Source organism: Mus musculus, chromosome 8, assembly GCF_000001635.26.
Source record: "Mus musculus strain C57BL/6J chromosome 8, GRCm38.p6 C57BL/6J".
In the NCBI taxonomy this organism is placed as follows: Eukaryota; Metazoa; Chordata; class Mammalia; order Rodentia; family Muridae; genus Mus; species Mus musculus.
This window is the reverse complement of record NC_000074.6, coordinates 62014042-62040049: the sequence shown is the minus strand read 5'-3', so window position 1 is coordinate 62040049 and position 26008 is coordinate 62014042. Positions and strand designations below refer to the sequence as shown.

Here is a 26008-nt window from a genome sequence, read left to right as displayed (position 1 = left end):
TAGTTTTAGGGAATGAATGATGCTGATATTTTAAATGTAGTTTTTAACTGACATGAGAAGATAAATATGGAGTCCAGTGTGACATTCATCGCATTGTGTCACAATCAGATTGGTACAATTTGTATGTCCATCACTAAACATTTACCATTTCTTTGTAGTAGGAAAATTTAACATTGTACTTGCTAATAATTGACACCAATAATAGCCTTATTTTTGCCATAAAGCACAAGAAAGTATTGCTCCGAACAACTGCACCCTTCTACTTGTCTCATAGTCTCTGCATTCTGCTTTGCAGACCTTTCCTAGCCTCTAATAACCAACTACTAATGTACTCCTTATTTTTCCATAACTCTATTCTCCAGCTCCAGTCCTCATTTCTGCCAGTGACATATTTCTGCATGTATTCATTTACCTAACACTTGATTGCACTCTACATCTGGCTTATTGTGAGGAATGCTATAAGCAGCCTGAAGGTACAGATGCCTGACTTCCCAGCAGTGGGGTCTGGGGGTGATATGAGGAGTTTCTTTCTATTTTCCTTGAGAAATGTCCATTTTTTCATAATAACTATACTCATTTACATTTCCACCAAAAATGTACAAGACCCTTTTCTCTGAAGTGCTGCAGTATTTTATCTTACTTAGTTCAGCCATTTTTACATAGCTAATTGGAATAGGATCATATTTCAGTGGAACCCTAATTTGTGTTCTCTTAGTTGTTTACTAGAGTTGAGTCTTTTTTCATGTACCTGGACACATTCCTTTGATAAATGCCTATTGTGGTTATCTGTTCCTTTTTTAAATGGTGGTTTAGAGTAATTTTTCTGTTTGAAAAAAAATTTTTTTCTTTTTTAGTTTTTTGTCTATTTTTTATTTTATCCCCTTCTCAGATATATAGTTTACACGTGTTCTCTCTGTTGGTTGTTTACTATGCAGAACTTTAAAGTAAGATATAATCTTGTCAATTTATGGTCTTGTTGCTTTTAGAGTTACATCCAAACCTTCTTTGCCTCAAACAACACAGACACATGTTCTGCTTCTGTGAAGAGCAGTAGGAGTGAACTCCATTCAGAGACACAGGAGACATGAAATACATGTCTACCTTGAACTTGCTTTCTCCAAGTGTAGAACCCACTTAAGCCTGGTGCACTTTTCCATGTGTGAAAACTGCCAAGTTGGAGAGACCAGCACCGTGGGTAAAGACCAACATTTCTTTTACTGTCTGTCTGTAGCTTTTATTTTATTCTCTGAGACCTAAGGAATCATCATGATTTCTATAGTTCCCAAATATTCTAAGTAAAAATCTTGCCAGTACATAGTTTTTGTAGGCTTTCTGAGTCAGCAAAGCAAGATATCATAGCTTTACCTTTCTGCAATGTATCTCTTCCCAACTCACTTGAGAAATCGAAAAATTGTCTCCTGAGAAATTACTGCTGCTTACACTTCAGATTTAACTAAAGGTTGAAGAAACAGTGTATATACCCCTAGACCCAGTAGACTCACCTCAAAGATGTTAGGTATAATTATACACTTTTAAGAAGATTCCAGATGTCAAAAAATGACCTCAGTCTTGGAAAAAATCTAGCAGCCAATTAACTCATGCATATCTATTGAGGTGGATCTTCACTTCCCTGCTGATTCCTACATATAAGCTTAAGTTGACACTAACATGATAATAACCTTCACACTGTGTAAAATTCCAGTGGGTGGAGTTTAGGGGGTGTTAGACAGGATGAGGTTATTCTAAGTGTTTGGGGGTTATAGCATTGTTGTAGCATTTAAAGAATGGAAACACAGGCCAAGAGGTGGTGGTGCAGGCCTTTAATCCCAGCACTTGGAAGACAGAGGCCAGCCTTGTCTACAGAGTGAGTTCCAGCACTCTGGAACTCAAGGCTACACAGAGAAACCCTGTCCCCCAAAACAACAATAACAACAAGATTAGAAACAGTTTAAACTGCACCCCCAACCCCACCCCAAACGTAGAGATTTCTAACATGGATCTAAATGGTATCTCTTCCTACAACTGAAATTTTTCTGATTCAGAAATAAATGGACCATAACTGTTTTTTAGCCACTATAGTCTATGTATAGTGCTACAAAACAAAACAAAACAAAATAAAACAAAACAAAACAAAAACCATCATTCAGCAGGATACCTGAAAAACCACATCTTTTGTTTTGAAAGTTAACCACTGTGAGTTCAAGTTGAGAGCTTAAAATTCTAGCACTGAGAATTGAGGTTAAGAACTCAATTAGAGATCCCTTCTAAATAATTGTATTGAATGAGTGGCAGTGTACAGTGGATTAATAGAGGAGTATTATTTCAAACAAATGAAACCAGTGACATCATTATTTCAACAGTCATTTATATACAATTAAAATGAAGAAAAATATTAGCTACATGTTTTCTTTAAAAGCATCACAAAAATTCAATGAAAATATACATATTTTACATTTCATATTATATCAAGAGGTATTATTTCATTAACTAGCTATCTAAGCAGTGAAATCCCTTTATGTTGATTGTATAGATTATATTACACTTTCAGGATACTAAAATCATTTTTTTCTATCTTCAAAAGTAGTTTTAGACATACTAACAGTGAAAATATGTAAAATGCAATATTTGATTGGGTCTCATGGAGTGTAAAAACTGTCTTTAAATGTATATATGTAATATTCTTGTATTTTTTTTCCTTCAATCCTCAATAATTTAGAAATATAAGCATTTTTGTCAACTTTTTGAGAAACCACCAAGTACATTAGAGGCAACCACAAGAAGTTTGATGGCAACTCTATTTGCTTATTCATTCCATCTCATCATGTATGATTGTTTGAGTAAGACATAAGAGTAAAGATATATAATTCACAATGATTCTATGGTGATAGTTTAAGCAGTTTACATAGTTTTTCTTTTCACACTAATTCAAACTTCTCTTGAAAAGACGTAGACAATTGTTCAAATGCTAAAACAACATTGTCTTCTTCATTTTCACACAGTTCACGCAAGGAGACACTATAAATAGAAAAATACAAATATATAATATATGTATATATATATGCATAGATATATTCAATTAAGTAACATTGAATAATATAAAAAAGGGCTGTCCTCTAAAGTTATGAAGTAATATTAGGAATTTATAAGGAATGTTGATAAGAAACAAATTTATTAATAAAATAATACTTGTACAAAAAATAAATAAGAAAAGAAGACAATGTGTCACATTCAGCAAAGGGTGATTGAAAGGACACCAAATTTTATTACTTTGATCCTTGATCCCTTAGGCAATACAACACAAATTTCTTTTCTCTACATATCTCATGGACACATTTTGTGGTTTTTCAACTACTGTGTCCAGCATTTTCTGAAGACTATGATGGAGAAAGAAAGCTTCCTTTCTTTATCTAGGTAGGGGATAAAAAAAACAAAACAAAAAAACAAAAACAAAGCTGGGGTGTTGTCAGCAGAGTAATACACCTCATCTAATTCAGATGACCTCACCTAAATCCCCAGAAACCAGGACTCATGTTAGGCTCCATGACAAAGGGCAATTACCATCACAGATGAGCCCACAGAGGACAGCTAATGATCAGTGGAGATAAATGATTACTCTGGATTCTTTAGGTATGACTAATGGAATTCTCAAAGGTGCTCATGAGTGCGAGGAAGGAGAAGATGGGAGTCAAAATGGTGAAATGTGGATATTTGATTCATAATGTCAGGTTTCTCTATTGAACATCCCTGGCCTCCAAGTCAGAAGGAAACTCTGACCCAAAGATGCAGACAACCTCTAACTGTTGGGAAAGAGCCAAGGTTTTCCCTTAGAACATCCAGACATCTAATTTTGTCTGGTGAACGCACACTTTGATGATTGGTCTCCAGAATGGTAAGATGATACATTTATAGAGGTTCATACCATTGAATGACAATTTGTTACACCAGCATTAAGAAACTTGTGAACAGGCATGAAGAAAGGGAAAAGAAACACACCACTCTATTAATGGGTCCCAGCATTAGGAAGGTTGAGAACCACTACTGCAGATAAACAAAGCGTTTCCCTTCTGCTCCCATATACCTCAAATTAACTCTGTGTATAAAATAACAAATAAATAATAAAACTATATAAAAATAAATAAATCAGATTAAAATAATAAATAATAAAAATAATAAAATAAATTATAAAGCTCTCTGTATAAAAAACACCCATAAAGGTCTGATTCGGCTCTGATCAAGGAAATAAAATAGAGAACTGTTTTTAAGGACCCTATAATGATGAGATTTATGGTCACTTGAATACACATGTGACAAAATAAAAGTCACTGTCAAAGTGTTGGAATACATATGAATATGAGGGGTTAAGGGGCTATTTAACTAGGTGACAATATATGGCCAATGGAGCCAAGGATGGGGGTGATCACAAAGAGTTTGATATTGCTTTGTGAGTAACTGGGCTTTGTTCCAGATCAGAATAAAAAGTGACTATGAATTTACAGTCAGACAAACCCTGAAGAAAAATATAGACTGTAGCAGGAGACTCAAGAGCAAGCAAATGTTATAAATTGGAGAGCTGCTGGCACCTCAGAGATTTCTGAAACGTGTATTTGCTACGATATTGCAATGGGGATCATTGAGAATATCTAGGATCAGGGATGCTCAGGAATGGTTTTGAGCTATGTGCACTGCCCTAGTCTGAGGCTCTATCTTGATGGAACTTAATCTCAAAAAAACATTTTTTTAATTAATTATAAAACAGACCATAACCAAAAGGTTGTAGGGATGGGGGACTCTACAGACCCTCTGGGAAGTTGAAATGCATGGTATGTAACAGATGCAGTGACACTTTTAACTTGGATCATGGGGGGGGGTGGTAATAATCTCAACATTTCAAAATGACAATTAAATTTGGGGAAATACAAAAGTAACATTTAAACATGTAACGTACCTGATAGACTTAATGATAAGATTAAAATCTTTCAACAGGCTATAAGCTTCCCCTGGATGTATCCTAAGGGACAGGAAAACAGAAATTAACGATACGATTATTTACTATTGATGTTTATATCCATAAATTAGAGCTGGCTCAGACATGGTCAAAGATGCTGCTGCTGCTGCTGCTGCTGTTATACAATGATTAATCAGACTACTGAGAATAAGTGACTGTTGAGCACTAACACCTATTTGGAACATCTATGTCACTTCACCAAGACTCAGAAAGAATCACAAAAAAATGAGACAGAGAGAATTAAGAGCTAAGTGAAGCAAGTGCTGAGAAATGCTATCTTCTGGGCCTGATGTGATTCATGCGTCCACAGCAGCAAAGGCTGTCTGAATAGGGTCTGCACAAGAGCAGGACCATTAATATCAGCCAAGGATGAGAGACAAGCTCCTAGGACAAGAGTTCCCAGGAAAGGCAGGGGCCCTATGGGCTAAAGAAAGGAGAGTCATTTTTCTTCAGTATTGTTTTCTCTGATGAGTCTCCTGACTTCCAGGGGATGGCGACACACTCATGCAGATAGCCCTAGTAAAACTCAGTGTGACTCAAAGTGAAAATAAACCAAAATTTAAAGACAACACAAACATGGACAGCTGACTTGCTGGGGTTAGGGGATACAACTGAGAAGGTATACAAGAATAAACGGGGAGATATGGTCATAATATTTTACATACAATTATGAAATTATCAATGAACAAGTTTTAAAACCAAAAAATATTATCAACTAATGTAAATGCAACTTTATTCACAAAAATAAATCAGCCTTAATAAGTAAAAATTTTCTAGGTTTCTGAGGACTATTAAAACTTTTTATACCTTAACTTAGTAAAGAATGTTCAAATTTTTATGTCTACTGCATGTTTAATTCCTTAATATATCTGCCACTAGATGAGGTGTTTAGCACTGAGACAAGTATCTCCCTGCTCAGGGATAGTTTCCTGGATATTTCCCTAGGAGTGAATATCTAATTTGCTTGGCATGACTAACTACTTCTTGAAATTATCAAGAGAAAACATATCTATTGACCTGGTCTTACAGACGTCAAAGCCTATGTGTTGACTGACAGTTTTCTTCCTCAACTATCCAAGTTTTGTGGCCACAATACTGGAGTTTGAGAGTGATGGATGCTAACTGTATGAAAAATGACCTAAATAATGCCTGCTTCTATTTATACCTATAAAAATGGCTTCCCTGACAAGCTAAAGTGTCAGACCCAGATATGTAAACTAGACACTTTATATTCTCTCAGGCATTAAAAAAATGCCAGATTGCTATCTGCCATTATATCTAAAATACTAAATGGTGCATAAATAGAACTGTAATGTAAAGATATATTTGATATACACAAAGACACATTTAAGGCATATATTTAGATCAAGTGAGTTGGCCCATGTGCTAAACTTTTGCTGCTAAACTAGAAATAAATGTATAAAATATGCCATCATCTGTGCCATTTGTTCTGGAAGTGAAAATCTAATATGTTTGTCAGGAATAGTCATTTCTTGGAATTTTCAAGATAAAACATACCTATTGTCCTGGACTAATCCAATAAGGGATCCATGCTTATAGAAATCAAGTGCATAGGCATTAAGTGGAATTTTTCTTCCTTGACTATCCAATGCGTATGGCCACAGCACCGGGGCTTGTGTGTGATTGATACCAAGTGTGTGTAGAATGACCTAAAGAAATACAAGTTTTTAGTTATTCACATGGACAGAGGCTTACAACTTAGAACTTGTAGTTATCTGTAGAGAAATTTTAATCCAACAATATGGCTGATCAGGCAAGGGATGATACCCAAAGACTTTCTAGGTCTGTGTGGTCCAGTCAGAATACAGACAGTGAATTACAGTATTATCTGGCTAGAATATAAATATGCTCAGCACACACCTTTAATCCTTAATAATAGAGGTAAGATTAGTTTGTAGAAGGAAGCAGCCATGTTTGAAAGTAACATCTAATTGAGGGGCAGACAAGGTGACAAATCAGAGAAATATCTGGCAGAATGAGTCAGAAATAGGATATGCCCAACTCTCATGAAAACAGAGGCAATCTGAGAGAGCAGCTGAGAGAGAAGGGGGAGAGGGACAGGGACAGGGGAAAGGGGAGGGGGAGAAACAGGGAAGGAAAGAGGGAGGGAGAGGGAGAAAAGGCAGTTTTATCAGGACAGTTTTACAGAGAAAGGTTGCAGGTGAAGACAGAATGAGAATGAAAATGAGAACTAGCCAAAAGATTAGAACATATTGAAAAGTTGTTATTTATAAGGCCAAGCAGAGCAATTCAGTCAGAAGTCCAAAGAAGCCAGATTGAATCAGTCAGCTTGGAGAGGACTTTGGCCTGGAAGAGCTGAGTTGAACCAGCCAGCCCGACTTCAGAAAAAGTTAGAAAGGGTGAGCTTACAATAATATTGGGAGAATTCAACACCCTACTCTCACCAGTAGACAGATCCTGGAAACAGAAACTAAACAGAGACACATGGACACTGACAGAAATTATGAAACAAATGGATTTAATTGATATCTACAGAACATTTTATCCTAAAACAAAAGGATATTCTTCTCAGAGCCACATAGTACCTATCCAAAATTGACCATATAATTGGTTACAAAACAGGCATCAAGAGATACAAAAATATTGAAATTATCCCATGCATCCTATCTGATCAGAACGGACTAAAGCTGGTCTTCAATAACAACATAAATAATAGAAAGCCAACATTCATGTGGAAACTGAACAACACTCTACTCAATGATTCCTTGATCAAGGATGAAATAAAGAAAGAAATTAAAGACTTTTTAGAGTTTAATGAAAATGAAGCCACAACATACCCAAACTTATGGGACACAATAAAGGCAGTCCTAAGAGGAAAACTCATGGCTCTGCGTGCCTCAAAAAAGAAACTAGAGAGAGCATACACTAGCAGGCTGACAGCACACCTAGAAGCTCTAGAACTAAAGGAAGCAAATTCACCCAAGAGGAATAGACAGCAGGAAATAATCAAACTCAGGGCTGATATCAACCAAGTGGAAATAAAAAGAACTATTCAAAGAATCAACCAAACAAGGAGCTGGTTCTTTGAGAAAATCAACAAGATAGATAAACCCTTAGCCAGACTAACTAGAGGGCACAGGGACAGTATCCTAATCAACAAAATAAAAAATGAAAAAGGAGACATAACAACAGAACCTGAGAATATCCAAAACTTCATCAGATACTACTACAAAAGGAGTTCTATCAGACCTTCAAAGAAGACTTAATTCCAACTCTTCTCAAACTATTCCACAAAATAGAAAGAGAAGGTACTCTACCCAATGCATTCTATGAAGCCACAATTACTCTGATACCTAAACCATACAAAGATCCAACAAAGAAAGAGAACTTCAGACTAATTTCCCTTATGAATATCAATGAAAAAATAATGAATAAAATCCTCGCAAATTAAATCCAAGAACATATCAAAATGATCATACATCATGACCAAGTAGGCTTCATACCAGGGATGCAGGGATGGTTTAATATATGGAAATCCATCAACGTAATCCATTATATAAACAAACTCAAAGACAAAAACCACATGATCATTTCATTAGATGCTGAGAAAGCATTTGACAAAATAAAACACCCATTCATGATAAAAAGTCTTGGAAAGATCAGGAATTCAAAGCCCTAAACATAATAAAAGCAATCTACAGTAAACCAGTAGCCAACATCAAACTAAATGGAGAGAAAATGGAAGCAATCCCACTAAAATCCGGGACTAGACAAGGCTGCTCACTTTCTCCCTACCAATTCAATATATTACTTGAAGTTCTTTCCAGAGCAATTAGACAACAAAAAGAGATCAAGGGGATACAAACTGGAAAGGAAGAAGTCAAAATATCACTATTTGCAGATGATATAACAGTATATGTAAGTGACCCCAAAAATTCCACCAGAGAACTCCTAAACCTGATAAACAGCTTCAGTGTAGTAGATGGATATAAAATTAACTCAAATAAATCAATGGCCTTTCTCTACACAAAGGATAAATGGACTGAGAAGGAAATTAGGGAAACAACACCCTTCACAATAGTCACAAATAATATAAAATATCTTGGTGTGACTCTAACTAGGGAAGTGAAAGATCTGTGTGATAAGAACTTCAAATCTCTGAAGAAAGAAATTGAAGTAAATCACAGAAGATGGAAAGATCTCTCATGCTCATGGATTGGCAGGATTAATATAGTCAAAATGGCTACCTTGCCGAAAGTAATCTACAGACTCAATGCAGTCCCCATCAAAATTCCAACTCAATTCTTCACTGATATAGAAAGAGCAATTTGCAAATTCATCTGGAATAACAAAAAACCTAGGATAGCAAAAACTCTCCTCAATACTCAAAGAACCTCTGGTGGAATCACCATGCCTGACCTAAAGCTGTATTACAGAGTAATTGTGGTAAAAAACTGCATGGTACTGGTATATCGACAGACAAGTAGACCAATGGAATACAATTGAAGACCCAGAAATGAACCCACACACCTATGGTCACTTGATCTTTGACAAGGGAGTTAAAATCATCCAGTAGAAAAAAAGAGAGTATTTTCAACAAATGGTGCTGGCACAACTAGCGATTATCATGTAGAAGAATGGGAACTGATCCATCTCTATCTCTGTGTACTAAGGTCAAATCTAAGTGGATCAAGGAACTCCACATAAAAACAGAGACACTGAAACTTATAGAGGAGAAAGTAGGGAAAAGCCTCGAAGATATGGGCAGAGGGGAAAAATTCCTGAATAGAACAGCAATGGCTTGTGCTGTAAGATCGAGAATAGACAAATGGGACCTCATAAAATTGCAAAGCTTCTATAAGGAAAAAGACACTGTCAATAAGACAAAAAGGCCACCAACAGATTGGGAGAGGATCTTTACCTATCCTAAATCAGATAGGGGACTAATATCCAATATATATAAAGAACTCAAGAGGTTGGATTCCAGAAAATAAAATAACCCCATTTAAAAATGGGGCTCGGCGCTAAACAAAGAATTCTCACCTGAGGAATACCGAATGGCCGAGAAGCACCTGAAAAAATGTTCAACATCTTTAATCATCAGGGAAATGCAAATCAAAACAACCTTGAAATTCCACCTCACACCAGTCAGAATGGCTAAGATCAAAAATTCAGGTGACAGCAGATGCTGGCAAGGTTGTGGAGAAAGAGGAACACTCCTCCATTGTTGGTGGGATTGCAGGCTTGTACAACCACTCTGGAAATCAGTCTGGGGGTTCCTCAGAAAATTGGACATAGTACTACTGGAGGATTCCACAATACCTCTCCTGGGCATATATCCAGAAGATGTTCCAACTGGTAAGAAGGACACATGCTCCACTATGTTCATAGCAGCCTTATTTATAATAGCCAGAAGCTGGTAAGAACCCAGATTCCCTCAACAGAGGAATGGATAAAGAAAATGTGGTACATTTACTCAATGGTGTACTACTCAGCTATTAAAAAGAATGAATTTATGAAATTCCTAGGCAAATGGATGGACCTGGAGGGCATCATCCTGAGTGAGGTAACCCAATCACAAAAGAACTCACATTATATGTAGTCACTGATAAGTGGATATTAGACCAGAAACTTAGAATACCCAAGATACAAGATACAATTTGCAAAACACGTGAAACTCAAGAACAAAGACCAAAGTGTGGACACTTTGCCCCTTCTTAGAATTGGGAACAAAACACCCATGGAAGGAGTTACAGAGACAAAGTTTGGAGTTAAGACGAAAGGATGAACCATCTAGAGACTGCCATACCCGGGAATCCATCCCATAATCAGCCTCCAAACTCTGACACCATTGCATACACCAGCAAGATTTTGCTGAAAGGACCCTGAGATAGCTGTCTCTTGTGAGGCTATGCTGGGGCCTGGCAAACACAGAAGTGGATGCTCACAGTCAACTATTGGATGGAACACAGTGCCCCCAATGGAGGAGCTAGAGAAAGCACCCAAGGAGCTAAAGGGGTCTGCAACTCTATAAGTGGAGCAAAAACATGAACTAACCAGTACCCCCAGAGCTCGTGTCTCTACCTGCATATGTATCACAAGATGGCCTAGTCGGCCATCATTGTGAAGAGAGGCCCCTTGGTCTTGCAAATTTTATATGCCTCAGTTCAGGGAAATGCCAGGGCCAAGAAGTGGGAGTGGGTGAGTAGGGGAGTGGGACTTTTGGGATAGCATTTGAAATATAAATGAAGAAAATACCTAATTAAATAAAATAAATTATAAAAAAAAAGAAAGGACAATTTACAAATTCATTTGGAAAAATAAAACACGTAGGATAGCAAAAACTATTCTCAACAATAAAATAACCTCTGGTGGAATCACCATGCCTGATATTAAGCTGTACTACAGAGCAATTGTGATAAAAACAAAACAAAACTGCATGGTAATGGTACAGTGACAGACAGATAGATCAATGGAATAGAATTGAAGACCCAGAAATGAATCCACATACCTATAGTCACTTAATCTTTGACAAGGGAGCTAAAACCATCCAGTGGAAAAAAGACAGCATTTTCAACAAATGGTGCTGGCACAACTGGCAGTTATCATGTAGAAGAATATGAATTGATCCATTCTTATCTCCTTGTACAAAGCTCAAGTCTAAGTGGATCAAAAATCTCCACATAAGACCAGAGACATTGAAATTAATAGAGGAGAAAGTAGGCGAAAGCCTTGAAGATATGGGCACAGGGGAAAAATTCCTAAACAGAACAGTAATGGCTTGTGCTGTAAGATCAAGAATTGACAAATGGGACTTCATAAAATTGCAAAGCTTCTATAAGGCAAAAGACACTGTCAATAAGACAAAAAGGCCACCAACAGATTGGGAAAGGATTTTTACCAATCCTAAATCTAATAGGGGACTAATATCCGATATATACAAAGAGCTCAAGAAGCTGGACTCCAGAAATTCAAATAACCCCATTTAAAAATGGCGTTCAGAGCTAAACAAAGAATTCTCACCTGAGGAATACCAAAGGGCTGAGAAGCACCTAAAAAAATGTTCAACATCTTTAATCATCAGGATAATGTAAATCAAAACAACCTTGAGATTCTACCTCACACCAGTCAGAATGGCTAAGTTCAAAAATTCAGGTGACAGCAGATGCTGGCAAGGATGTGGAGAAAGAGGAACACTCCTCCACTGCTGGTGGGATTGCAAACTTGTACAACCACTCTGGAAGTCAGTCTGGAGGTTCCTCAGAAAATTGGACATAATACTACTGGAAGATCCAGCAACACCTCTCGTGGGCATATACCCAGAAGTGCCAACTGGTAATAAGAACACATGCTTCACTATGTTCTTAGCATCCTTATTTATAATAGCCAGAAGCTGATAAGAACCCAGACATCCCTTAACAAAAGGATGGGTACAGAAAATGTGGTACTTTTACACAATGGAGTATTACTCATCTATTAAAAACAATGGATATATGAAATTCCGGACAAATGGATGTATCTGGATGGATGTGAGGTAACCCAATCACAAAAGAAGACATTAGATATGCAATCACTGATAAGTGGATACTAGCCCAGAAACATAGAACACCCAAGATACAATTTGCAAAACACAAGAAAATCAAGAAGAGGGAAGACCAATGGGTGAATACTTTATTCCTCCTTAAAATAGGGAATAAAATACCCACTACCCCACCCGGGGATCCATCGCATAATCAGCCACCAAACCCAGACACTATTGCATATGCCAGAAAGATTTTGCTGAAGGGACCCTGTTATAGCTGTCTCATATGAGGCTATGCCAGTGCCTGGCAAATACAGAAGTGGATGCTCACAGTCATCTATAAGATGGAACACAGGGCCCCCAATGGAGAAGCTAGAGAAAGCACCCAAGGAGCTGAAGGGGTCTGCAACCCTATAGGTGGAACAACAATATGAACTAACCAGGACCCCCAGAGCTTGTATCTCTAGCTTCATATGTAGCAGAAGATGGCCTAGTCGGCCATCACTGGGAAGAGAGGCCCCTTGGTATTGCAAACTTTATATGCCCCAAAACAGGGGTATGCCAGGGCCAAGAAGTGGGAGTGAGTGGGTAAGGGAGCAGGGTGGAAAGAGGGTATAGGGAACTTTCGGGATAGCATTTAAAATGTATATAAAGAAAATATCTAATAAGAGAGAAAGAGAGAGAGGGAGGGAGGGAGGGAGGGAGGGAGGGAGGGAGGGAGGGAGGGAACAAATCTAATGATCTTCAGGATCAACAACCAGAATAAAAAGAGTAGAGAGGTGATAGAAGAAAAATCTGAATAATGAAGAAAGCAAATCAGTAGTTTTCTATGTCTGTTCATTTTTTCGAACTGCCTTATCCCATCAACAGGAGCTCAGATGTAGGGTTAATGATGCTGTAAGCTGGCCCAACTACAGTCTAGAGTGGGTTAGAGACATGGGTAATAGACTCAAATATTTTAATATCCCTATTTTCTTATAACCCAGAAAACCTAGAGGAATTTGAACATATGTAATAGACATTATTACCAACCGTGTTTGTAGCAACAAAGAACTAAAAACAGACCAAACATTGACAGAAGGCAGAAAAATGCCTAGTTTTATGTTATGAATTATGTGGCACTTGAAAAATGAACTAGAGCTTCACTTCAAAACATGAATGGATCTTACAGACATAAAACTAAACACAGGAAAAGATACTTTCATTAGACTACAACAAACCATCCCTTTACTTCTGTAAAAATAAAACGCAAGCATAAATAAAAAGTTGTGTAAAGTGAAAACTTTTGGAAGACTTTGAAAATTTAGGTAATTTTAGTAGAATACAAGGAAATGTAATAAAGGAGAGGTTTATGAGACCTTAGTTCATGGGTACCTAATATGTGCCTATAAGCCATCTAGAAGCATTAGAATGAAGATTTAACTAGAATGTAATTTAATCAGAACTAAACTGTAATAAGTAATATAAGGAAATGAAATTTATATAAAGTGAATTGGATCAAGCAAAAACCAGATTATAATCAAGTAACATGAATCTAAATACCAATGCCAGCTGCTTCAAAATGAAGGAAAGGGGAGCAAGAGTGAGTGAGAATGAGTTGATGCACACGCTAATTGATACATCGACTAATTGGTCCCTTCTAATTGGTGTCGATTTTGCAACAACAAGAAACAAACTTTTTGGTCTATTCTCATTGCATCAATAACCCTCTGAATCCCCATGAAAATTTTACATGTAAAAAGAAAATAAAAGTGATTGTTATATTTTATAAATTGAATTAATTGCATAATAAATGGAAAGGGAAATTATTTTGCTTTCCTCCTCTTCCTCCTCCTTGTCTTGAAAAGGGATTGCTGAACCTCATTATATAATACTTAAATTTCTAGCCATCCTCCTGTCTCAGCCTCTCCAATGCTGGAATTATAGGCATGAGCCATCACTTCCATCTTGGGAAAAAAAAACTATAATGCTTAAAAATTAAGTTTTACAACCAAAGAATATATATAGAGCAACCCATGGTGCTGGCCCCATATGTGGCAGAGGTTGGCCTTGTTGGACATCAATGGGAGGAGAGGTCCTTGGACCTGAGGATGTTCAATGTCGCAGTGTAGGGGAATGCCACAGCAGGAGGATGGGAGTAGATAGAGGAGGGAGCACCCTCATAGAGGTGGGGGTTGGGGGTGGGATAGGGGTTTTCTGAAGGGGATACCTGAAAAGGGACAAACATTCAAAATGTAAATAAAGAAAATATCCAGTCCAAAAAATAAATAAATAAATAATTTAAAATTTTTAAAAAATATTAGGTTTTTTAAATATACTTAACTACCAATTTCTTATATGTCCAATTAATCACTTATAGACATCCAAACCAAAGGAAAAAGAAAGAAAGAAAAACCTTTAAAAATTATTTTTCCTTTCAATGAAAAATAAATTTTTTATCATTTGTATGCTAGATTTTCAAAGCTTCAACAGCAGTTTGATAAGATAACCACACAAACTAGAGCAAAAGCCCCACAGAGACTAACTAATAAGCATCATTCTTTACGTACATGATTTGGAACTCCTGGACTAAGCAAATCCACATCAAAGTTTCCAGACAGACAAACAAAGGGTGAAACCGCCACCCTTCCTTCCTTGCAGTTCATCAAGTGAGACACAAGTGGCGAATCTTCACATTCTTTACCTGTGAACTCTGAGCAGAATGAGTTGAGATACAATACTTTTCTTGTTATTTTAATTTCTTATTTGTTTGCTTGCTTGTTTGAGACAAAGTCTCACTATATATCCTTAGGAAGCCTAGAACTCTCTAGGTAAGCCAGGTTGATTACAGAGATTATCCTGTCTCTGAATACTAGAAATTTAGGCAGGCTCCCGCATGCCTGGAAGATTCATTTTTGAATGCAGCCATTGTGCCAAACCTCATTTCCTTGTATGAGAGCTAAACGATGCTAATAGGGAAGGCATTGAACCTAGCAAGGACCATACCAGAGCGAAGATTGAATTGATACATAGAGCCTAGACAGTGTGGGATGGAATATATTCATTAAACAGAGGTTATTGGTGCTAGTGTTACTAGTGACAAATACATACTGTACTTTTGATCACTCAAAAGTTAATTAAACTAGAAAGTTGTCTAAAGTAACTTGTACATTTATAACCTTTTCCCCACTGAACTGAGACTCGGCCTTAGACTCTTCCCAGGTACTAACCATACCTAACTGTGCTTAGCTTCCAGATCAGGCAAGATTAGGCATGTTTAGAGTGACTTGGAAATAGAATAAATAGGCTATTCTAAGTGTCCACTATCAATACGTTTGGAAATGGTTATGAGACATGTACATTACCCATTCCTATTTTTAGAACACGCCAATGTGGGCTCTGGTGTGTCACTGAGGCAGACTGTCTCCCTGCTCCAATCTCAGCTGGCCCGAGAGGTGTGTGCTCACCTTTACTACATGCTCTTGGCCATGTTCCTACATTTATAGAGTCTCAGAGAGTACATATTCCACATCCATGAATTGCTCCAACTGGAGATATCAGGGTATAACAAATCATAGACATTTCTCCCCAACTCAAAATTTTATATCTCAGTCACTCATTTTTCTGTTTATGATCCAATAGATGAATGAAAGCTTCCATCTATTGGTTATGAATAAGAACAACAAAAGCAAACCATTTTACCATATGCTAAGCCCTCCTTCAGGATATTCATGTCCACGAATGATTTGAAACTAGTCATTTGATGCACACTAGTACAAAATAATACTCTTCTCTGTCTCCAAGGTCCATTGATAAAGCAAAGACATGATTAGGACATCACTTCTTCCAATTCCAGAGTCAGAAGTATCAGAGTCAGGGACCCTGATCAAGGTCTATGACAATCAACATCAAGCCTGGCCTGAAAATACTCCTAGATTTCCTCGTTTCTCTTGTCTTGGAGTCAGCCTTCTTCAACTTTCAAGAACTCACCTGGAGTCTGCCCTGAAAATGGTTTATAAATGATAATATTTGGTTTGAGTTTCATTCTCCACTGTCATTTTAACTGTCAATCACCAACTTCCTTTTTTAGCAGAAAGAATCCAATTGTTCTCAGGCAGGCTGTCTGTTCTAGAATGTCAGCCTTCAGAGGTAAATATGGGAGAGATGGAGCCCTACTACTGACCTGTTATCCTAGCATCCACCTGGCATGTCCTTGGGCAAGACTATTATTCAATTGCTTCATAGTGAACTAAAATACACGTACCGATTTTTGACAAGGAGAGTTGATACTCCTGTTTCATATCAGCCAATCGGGATACCATTAGCAGAAAGGAAGCGAAGTCTTCTGTCACTTGCGTATTGTACTCAAGCAGGGCGTGACTGAAGTCCTCGGGAAGGTCATCAAGGAACACCTACAAGTCAGAGGTTTTCAGAGAGAACTGAATACCCTCCTTAAAACATCGATTAACTAAAGCAATGAAAGCAAAAGACCACATACTATAATTTATTGTTTTCAATAAAGCTGCATTTTCTTCACTTCTTGGTTGAACTGAGGTATTAAAAAAAGGAACTATTCTTATTCTTACATATATGCACGTGTAAAAATAAAATCTCTCCTCACAACGTTTAGTCTGACACAACTTAGTCAAAATGATACGACGTTTGTAAAAATAGAAGCATGCCCTCAAATGCCACTGGTCTCATAAATAATTTCAAAGGACCAAAGGATACATTTGTAGAACAAGGAAGATAACGCATATTTGCAGGCTGGGAATCAACTGTGCCTGGTCGAGAGGTTTGGAAACCTTCACCTGTGTCCACTGTACTAACACTGTTAAGGACTTTTACCTGGACACATGAAAGTGCTCTGCATCTAATTTTCTTTTCTTTCCTTTTCTTTGGAGGGCAGGGTGGCAGGTAGGAGGTTAATAGTAAACTACAATGTAAAAGCATATGCCCACGAAGCACCTTTGTTGAAGACTTCTGGACCTGAAGAATTAGGAATAAAAGAATTCTGCCTCTATCAGCCATGCCATAAAGGCGCCATCAGGAAGTTACATGAATATTATGGAGAGAACCCACTCAAAGCACCAAAGAGTAGTAAGGGTGCTATGAATATGATCTCATGCACATAAATGCATGTTGTAATTAATTTAAATAAATGAGTATTTTGTTTGTTTTTGTTTTAGTTTTGTTTTTTTTTTTTTTTTTTTTTTTTGGTTTTTTGGTTTTGGTTTGGTTTGGTTTGGTTTTGGTTTTTTTTGAGACAGGGTTTCTCTGTATATCCCTGGCTGTCCTGGAACTCACTCTGTAGACCAGGCTGGCCTCGAACTCAGAAATCTGCCTGCTTCTGCCTCCCAAGTGCTGGGATTAAAGGCGTGCACCACCACTGTTTTAATTAAATGGGCAAATGCACCTTTTAAGAACTTTTAAAAAGCAAGAAAAAAATATTAAAATTGAAAACAAATGTTTCTAAGATTTAAACTCTAGGAGTCAAAGGACAATTTCCCAGATAACTTTGCAACAGTTCCTCAGAGACAGCACTGCGACATACAATCATATCTCAAGACACACATTCAGCAATGAGGGTAGCTTTTGGGTTTACATGTATAATTACCTACATTTTGTGCATATACACAGGAATATGTATGTGGGTGCTCTCCACCCTATTTTTTTGGAGCAAGGCTTCCCACTGCACCAGGCACTCTCCAAGTAGGCGCCGCTACCCTAGCGAGGTCCAGGGAGCCCTGCATTCTTGCCTCCCTATCTCTGGGAATGCAATACTTGCCACTGTTCATATCTTCTCATGTGGTTACTGGGAATCTAAACTCAACTCCTCAGGCTTGCATGGCAAGCACTTCACCAAGTCATCTTCCAGCCCCTGTGTACCTTTTCATTAATGCTGCATTTTAAAGCAGTCAAGTAAAGAGTTGAATGTGCTTTCACTCTATTTATCCTCAAGACATGTAAACTTTGAATAGACTCACAGAGGGACTTGGAGTTACAGATAAATGCTACAGTATTTCTGGACAGAACAGATTAATATACAAAATATATCCATTATCCCATATTCGTGAAATCCAATTGCTTTTGACACATTTCTGACAGACTCTGTGTACTATTACTTATCAATTTTATCAGAAGATTTTTACCTTTGATTGATAAAACTTGGAGTTAACCTCATAGAACTTGGCTGGGATATATCTTCTTCCAAAAAGATTTGCCAATACCAAAACCAGCTTTTCCATTACATCTTCAGAAAAACGTTTTGGGCCTGTACAAAAGAAAAGTTCCATGCCATATATGTAAAAAGGTGTTAGGTCAGGTCTTTCACATTTAAATTGCAATGCTTATTTCCTAGCAACTATAGACTAACCTTTCCTGCAGTTGCTTCTCATGTCAGCATTTACATTCATACTTATTACCTTCATTAACATCCTTCTCTTCCCAGCTTCAAATTACTCCATGCTCAGATTTACATTTCACTCACTTTGGCCCATCTCCCAGGAAATAACCAAATTTATAACAACGCCTCTGTGTTGGTCAGTGTGCTGTGACCAAGAGACACAATGAACACAGCAACTCTTATAAAAGAAATCACTTAATTGTGGCTGTTTACAGGGTTAGAGGTTTTGTCCATTACCAACATGGCAGGGAGCATGGCGACACTCAGGCAGACATGGTGCTGAAGAAGCAGTTGAGAGTTCTATATCTGAATGATCAGGCAACAAGAAGAGAGAGCCACTGGGCCTGCCTTGAGATCTCAAAGCCCCAAAGCCCACCCCAAGTGACATACTTCCTTCAACAATGATACACCTCCTGGTCCCTCTCAAGTAGTGCCACTCCTGAATGAGCATGCATTCAAATATATGAGCCTGTGGGAGCCATTCCTATTCAGATCACCACTCGATCCTGCTACTGCAACTTGCCAAACTAATGAGGAGCTGCATTAGATCCATCTGTAGCGTTACTACCAGCAAATCTCAGCAGTGTCTTTCCCTGAATACCCCTATGGATTCTGAAATTCCTATAATGTTCTTTAGTAACAATTTAAGAGCCTTATCCGTATTCTTGGGGGCTCCAACACAATCCATGCTTCACCATCACAGCTTCATGAAATGGCCTCTCTGAGCATCCATGTGGTAACAACCCTGACATACACCAGGCCTCAGCAGCTTGTCTTAGTCCCAGAGGGAGATTCCACAACCCCTTTCTTGTATTTGCTCCTTAAAAGCCAGAACTATGTGACTGAGTTCTACTCCTTGCTAGGGCTGGACCTTGGTCCTTTCTTAGAATTACCTTTGCATTAGCTTCCTGCTGCTGCTGGTTCCCTTCAAATGTTTTTTTAACTCCTTTCACAAGTTGGGAGCTTAGCAGGGTGGAGTGTTTCTCACTGCTCCCATTATCACATTTAGCATCTGGCTTTTCTTTAAAGTCTTCATTTCCTTGAAAAATGGACTTAGCTCCATTACACTTCCCTGTGCTCCATTTCTCCTCAAACTGAATCTTTTGTCCTTCTCTTTGGGCAGGTTGCTCGTTTCATTATAGATCTGCCTAAGAGTAACTACAAATAACCACCAGGCACAGTCACTCCTCGGTGGCCTTGACATCTCTGCTAATGTCAGTAATCCAGACCTCTTCAATTTAGTCTCCGGCATATTTTTTGAATAAGAACAGAAAATTCTTTGCCAAAATATCACAAATGGTCTCCAGGCCACTAATATTCTTCTCTGAAACCTCTTGAGCTGAGCTGTTATAATCTACATTATTCTCAGCACCACTGTCTTTCCTGTTTCTACTACTATGGTCTATTAAGCCCCACTTAAAATGTTAAAAAACTTTCCTAATCCAAAGTCCACATTCTACCCACAAGCAGAAAGATCAGGCTTGTCACAGCAATACCACAGTTCTGTACTGACTTAAGTCTTGACTACTGTTTTGTTGTTGCAAAGAGACATCATGTCCATGGCAACTTTTATTTTAAAAAGCATTTAATTGGGGCTGGTTTACAGTTTCGAAGGTTTAGTCCATTGTCATTATGGTGAGGAGCATGGTGACACTCAAGAGCACATGACACTGGACATGTAGCTGAAGAATTCTACATCAGATCCACAGGCAGCAGGAAGGAGAAAGACTCTGGATTTGCCATGGGGTTTTGAAACCTCAAAGCCCTCTCCCCAGTTACATACTTCCAACAACAAGGCTACACCTCCTGATTCTTTCAAATAGTGCCACACCCTGGGACCAAGTATAGAGCATATGGGGCCTACTCTCATTTAAACCTCTACAGCCTCTCTCATCTATTCAACAACATCTCAGTGCCTAACAACAAAATATACAAAACTAAACCCACAGATAACCTTCCTACACTCAAACGGAGCCACGGCTCACATGCGGCACCGCAGTCTGACAGCACAAGAATACTATGAGTGCTAAAAAGTTGTCATGGTCAGTAACTTGGAATCTAGTAGCATCAGGCTAGTTATGTTTGAGCAAGAACCAGTCAATCTAACTTCTCTATGCATCGTTTATAAAGTTATCCATTTTAGTTCCCCCTGTCAACAACAATAAACACAACCACACTTCCTGTTGCCTGAAATGACTTCTTTTACACATTTTTGGAGAACGGAACTTTCAGAGTAGCCACAACATGATACATTCTTTTAAAGCATAAAGAATGCAGGTATCATACAAAGTATTTCCATCTGCTAGTGACAGAAGGCAAAGTAAGAGGCACTGAAGTTATTGTCACACACATCATTAAGTACACATATTACAAGAGGGCAATATTTACTTCAGAGATGTTGTGTAAAGAATTTATTTTGAAAAGTAGGATTCAAAGGTTTTTCTAAAAAAAAAAACTTTATGGGATTATTTCTAAAGATTTTTGTCCAACATGGGTACATTTAATATGTATAAGTTGACCTAGATCACAAAAGAATTCAATATTAGTTATTGACCTATACTATACAATTATATTCAAAGAAAATGGTATTGCAAATAATGATCACAGATATTAATAGTGATTATCTGTGAGTAGAATTTTGAGTTTTATATTTTTAACAATGCTTTCTTATGTCATTACTCAAAAGTAATCACATATTATAGTTAATTACAAGTAAATGTTTTATAATTATTGTATATCAGTCAATATGTTCTGAACCCTAATGGCAGTACACTTTTCACATTACAATTTGCAGTAGTGAATACATTAAAATGATTGGAACAGAATAAAACCCCTACTAATACTTAATTAACTTCATTTTACCTTATTTTTTAAGCCTATAATTTGTCTATAAAAGTGTTGTTCTATTTTTTATCATTGAACTTTTACTTTAAATACACAATAATAAAGCTTTCATACAAAATCATTATTCTAAACTAGTATTCTCTTAAGTAATAGTTGAATAAACATTTACCTGAAATTCTTATTTTCTATAAATCTATCAGGTCTTTTCCCAACATGGGAAGATGTGTGTGTGTGTGTGTGTGTGTGTGTGTATGTGTGTGTGTGTGTAAAATACCTATTACATATATATTGCATAAATATCACATTATATATTATTTTATATATCCCCATATACTAATTAGGATATATTATTTATATTCTAATAATAGGACAATATTACTTCAATGCTACACCTACCCACAGACAGACAACACAGTCCTAAAACTTACCTTCCCTTGTTGGCTGACAAAGTTTATGGAAAAGGCCTTTTACAAGAAAACTGACAAACACGAGATTAGAAGGTTCGTGGTAATGTAAATGGGAGACAAGGCCAGCAAACCCTGTAGGATTACCTTCTTGATCTATATGTCCCTAAAGAACAAACATAATTTGTTAGCTTGGCTGAACTCACAGAACTAACAACAAGTCAATTATTCATTGTCAGTTTCAAATAGTCCATCATGTTAATAAGATTGTAACTATTGGTCAACTTTAATAATTATATGAATTACAAGTGATGTCTTCTGAAGATTACAACAATGCAATGTGGTTAAAACCCCACAAACTAGGACTGGAGAGATGGCTCGGCATGAGGGGCACATTGTGCTCTTTCAGAGACCCTGAACTCAGTTTTCCAGAATCCACATAGAGCTTCTTAGTTAGTTGTAACTCCAGTTTCAGGCTTCTCATACCTTCTCCTTATATATACAGGCACACACACACAAACACACACACAAACAAACTTTTAAAAATAGATGTTAAAAAAATCAAAGTTCTGCTACTTTAAAAACAAATCTTGATAGCAGCAAATCTATTACACACAAACAGAGGGCGAGGAGGGAGAACGAAAGGCAGGGTTGGTTCGTACCTCTTTCACCAGGAACTGCAAAGAATATAAGAAGTAAAGCTTTAACATGTCTATGGCTCGGGGTTGTTTGAAGGATAACAATGAATGCTTCAGCACTGACAGTGCCTACAAAAAAAAAAAAAAAAAAAGCATTTTAATTTAGCAACACTGAGTGAATGAAATGTCTTTAAAAGAAATAACACAGGCTTAGTTACATGTCACACATACAAAAACACAAACATTATATTATCTTAAATATACATATGTGTATATATGTGTATATATATGTATGTATATATATATATATATGAATTATAAGATCTATACCTCTAAAGAACAATGAAACATTGTGAGTGCTTCCTTTTATCACTCTACTCTTTCAAATGTTGTCTCCCCTGTCTACAGCACACAAGGAAAAAGGGATGTCCTTAAAGGCTCCTTTTGGTTCCCGACTGTATAGAATATGAATAATACCATAAAACACAGCAGCAATACACAAATTTCAGTTAGATTTAGTACAATTTCCTTTATTCTACAGCAGTCCTCTAACCCAGCCCATATTTTCTTGAACACACACAAAAGAGCACCGTGGCAGTTTGAATGAAAATGAACTCACAGGCTCATATGCTCGGATGCTCGCTCCCCAGTGGATGGAACTACTTGGGAAGGCTGAGGAGATGTAAGCTCTGAGTTTGTAAAAGCCCATGACAATCACAGTTATCCCTCTGTCTCTACCCCATGATACTGTCTCAAGATGTGAGCTCTCAGCCACTACTCCAGCACCATGCCTGCCTTCCTGCTGCCCTGCTTCTGCCATGATGGTCATTGACTTTAAAGACCCCAGCAAACTACTGTTTCTTCTGTGAGCTGTCTTCATCATGGTCCTATAACATTGATAGAAAAGTGACTAAGACAAAACTGTCTTCAAACAATATGAGCATAAAAGACATTCCAGTTTCAGAGCTTGTAGAGAGCAAGTTATGGCGAGTGGGTGTGGGAGGAAGCTAGATATACTATTTTGTATTAGCAATATTACTCAAAAAGGAGTAGAAGGAGTCTGGTTGAAGCCAAGAGTGCTTCATTTCAAGTGTCAAGCAGCACTGAGTGTGTGTGGCGTTCAACTTCTCTCTAAACTACTTGTGAGATCAGAATAAACGCAAAGATTCTTAGCCTCACTCAAATGCAAACCTGTCTGCTCTAGGTTGGAGAGTTTCTAGAATACAGGAAGAATCACAGCTGTCCTTTAAAAAAAACATACAAAACAAGAAAGAACTACTTCTTTGGTTATATTGTCCATACATGTGTTGGGGGTGGAGAGAGTACGGAGAGGCGGTGGGGGGGTGAAAAGGTGTGAGCTCTCCACCTCCTTGACAGTAGGTTATGGAAGATACCACACCCTTCTCCATGTGTGCTGAAATCAGAGGAGGCAGCAACTGGAAAACAACAAAGAACCAAGAGAGTGTTTGGGGAGAGGAACTAACTGTGTAGTTCACTGTGTCCACAGACCTTGTCATTAACATTGTACTAGCATGATGTATTTGTATTTTCACTGCTACCACAAAATACCTGAGGAGAGCAACTTAAATGAGGAACAATTTATTTGTGGCACATGGTTTTAAAAGTAGACTGCCTGGTTTGGCCTCAGTGTGAGAGGATGAGCTTAGTCCTGCTCTGGCTGGATGACCCAGGGTAGGGTGGCACCCAAAGGGGGCTTCCCCTTCTTTGAGAAGAAGGCGAGGGGGTAATGGGAGGAAGGATTTGTAAGCATGGGATTGGGATGTAAAGTGAATAAATAAACTAATGAAGAAAAAGAAGCAGTTTCAATGCATAGCTTGCCTAGCTCTATTACACTAGGTCTGCAGTGATGAGGCTGCCCCCTCACAGCAAGCCTGCATTAAAAAGTGCCCTCTTTTTTCTACTGCTGTTCTGCATACTAATTTTCCCTGGGGAGGGCTCTATGAATGCTCTCAGAAGTAAAATATAATTAGAATCTATGACGGTGTTCCTAAAGAACAGAGTTGATCCAGACACAGTGGCGCATGCTTATAATCCCAGCACACTGAGGAGGTAGAGGCAAGAGAATCAGGAGTTTAAAGTCACCCTTAGCTCTGAAGTGAGTTCAAAGCCAGCCTGGACTACATGAGACCCTGCCTCAAACAATATCAATAAAATAAACAGAGTTGATATTATAAAGGTCTAAATTAGTAATCCAAAAGACAAGTGTTATGTTCTCTCATAATTAAAAAACATAATGGAGGAGAAAAGGAAATGGGGCTTTATACATATATGTGTATGTGTGTGTATATGCATATGTATATATATATGTGTGTGTGTGTATGTATGTACTTACTGAAACTGAATAAAATGAGGCAATTGACACAAATAAAATTTAAGAGCTTTTTAGTTCAACAACTGTTTGAACATAGCTACGAAAGGTTGCATATATTCTCCACTGGGGCCCCATCATGTGTATAGGTCAGTAGTGGGGAACGCATGTAACTTCCTCACCGTAAAAACAACTTGCATAACAAGACAGAACCGTATCATCACAAAACAGCTAAGTAGTCATGTTTAAATTACTTTTCAGAAGGTAGAGCTTGTGGGAAAAATTGAAATAAGCAAAAACAAAAGGCTCATATTACTGTGTGGGCAAAAAACAAAAATAAACAAACAAACAAACAAAAAACAGTGAAATTAACTGTATGAGGAATGGGATTTCCTAATTGCCCTAGCTAGAAGATGGAACAAATGTGCTCTAGGCAACCCCAGTCCTAAGAGCTAAGTGCTAGGCAGAGCAGCACAATACGTGCTTTCTCTCATTGAGTCTCTAGATTTAAACATGTATGTATGTGAAGGTTAAAGAGAGAGTGTTTGCAATGAGGAAGGAGACCAGTGCTAGGAAATTGAGAAATACAACAGAGAAATGGAGAGAGTGTGTGGTCAAAGCATATGACACACAGTCAGGACACACCACGAAAAAAGAATACAGTTAAAAAGCGCAGTCTGAAGAGTTTATGCCCAAACTCTAAAGTGGGCACAAGTAAACAGAGATTTCATATCACGTTTCTCAAATAGCCCAAAGCACAGAAAATGAACCTTCCAATTAAGTATCTGAAAAATAGTAAGGGATCAGAGAGATAGCTCAGCGGGTGAGGGGGCTTGTGTACAAGCCCGGAGATGAGAGTTCAATCCCATGAATCCTTGTAAAAGTTGCCTTCTGAACTC

The 26008-nt window shown here is 37.7% G+C and overlaps 1 protein-coding gene across 3 annotated transcripts in view; it reads right to left on the bottom strand.

The window, feature by feature from the left end:
- Positions 1-2345: 2345 nt before the first annotated feature.
- The window catches only part of Ddx60 (DExD/H box helicase 60), a 109632-nt gene continuing 85969 nt past the window's right edge, over positions 2346-26008 (bottom strand). For 2 of the 3 annotated variants that reach the window (XM_030243448.1, XM_006509393.2), the window contains exons 30-37: positions 22805-22909; positions 22167-22308; positions 18641-18762; positions 16753-16900; positions 15059-15201; positions 6524-6675; positions 4946-5008; positions 2346-3015 (exon numbers count right to left, since the gene is read on the bottom strand). In XM_030243448.1, the coding sequence (XP_030099308.1) occupies positions 2916-3015; positions 4946-5008; positions 6524-6675; positions 15059-15201; positions 16753-16900; positions 18641-18762; positions 22167-22308; positions 22805-22909 (975 nt within the window). In that variant the 3' untranslated portion in view covers positions 2346-2915. The remainder of the gene's footprint in view (positions 3016-4945; positions 5009-6523; positions 6676-15058; positions 15202-16752; positions 16901-18640; positions 18763-22166; positions 22309-22804; positions 22910-26008) is intronic. The other variant, NM_001293783.1, reaches the window with a different exon arrangement.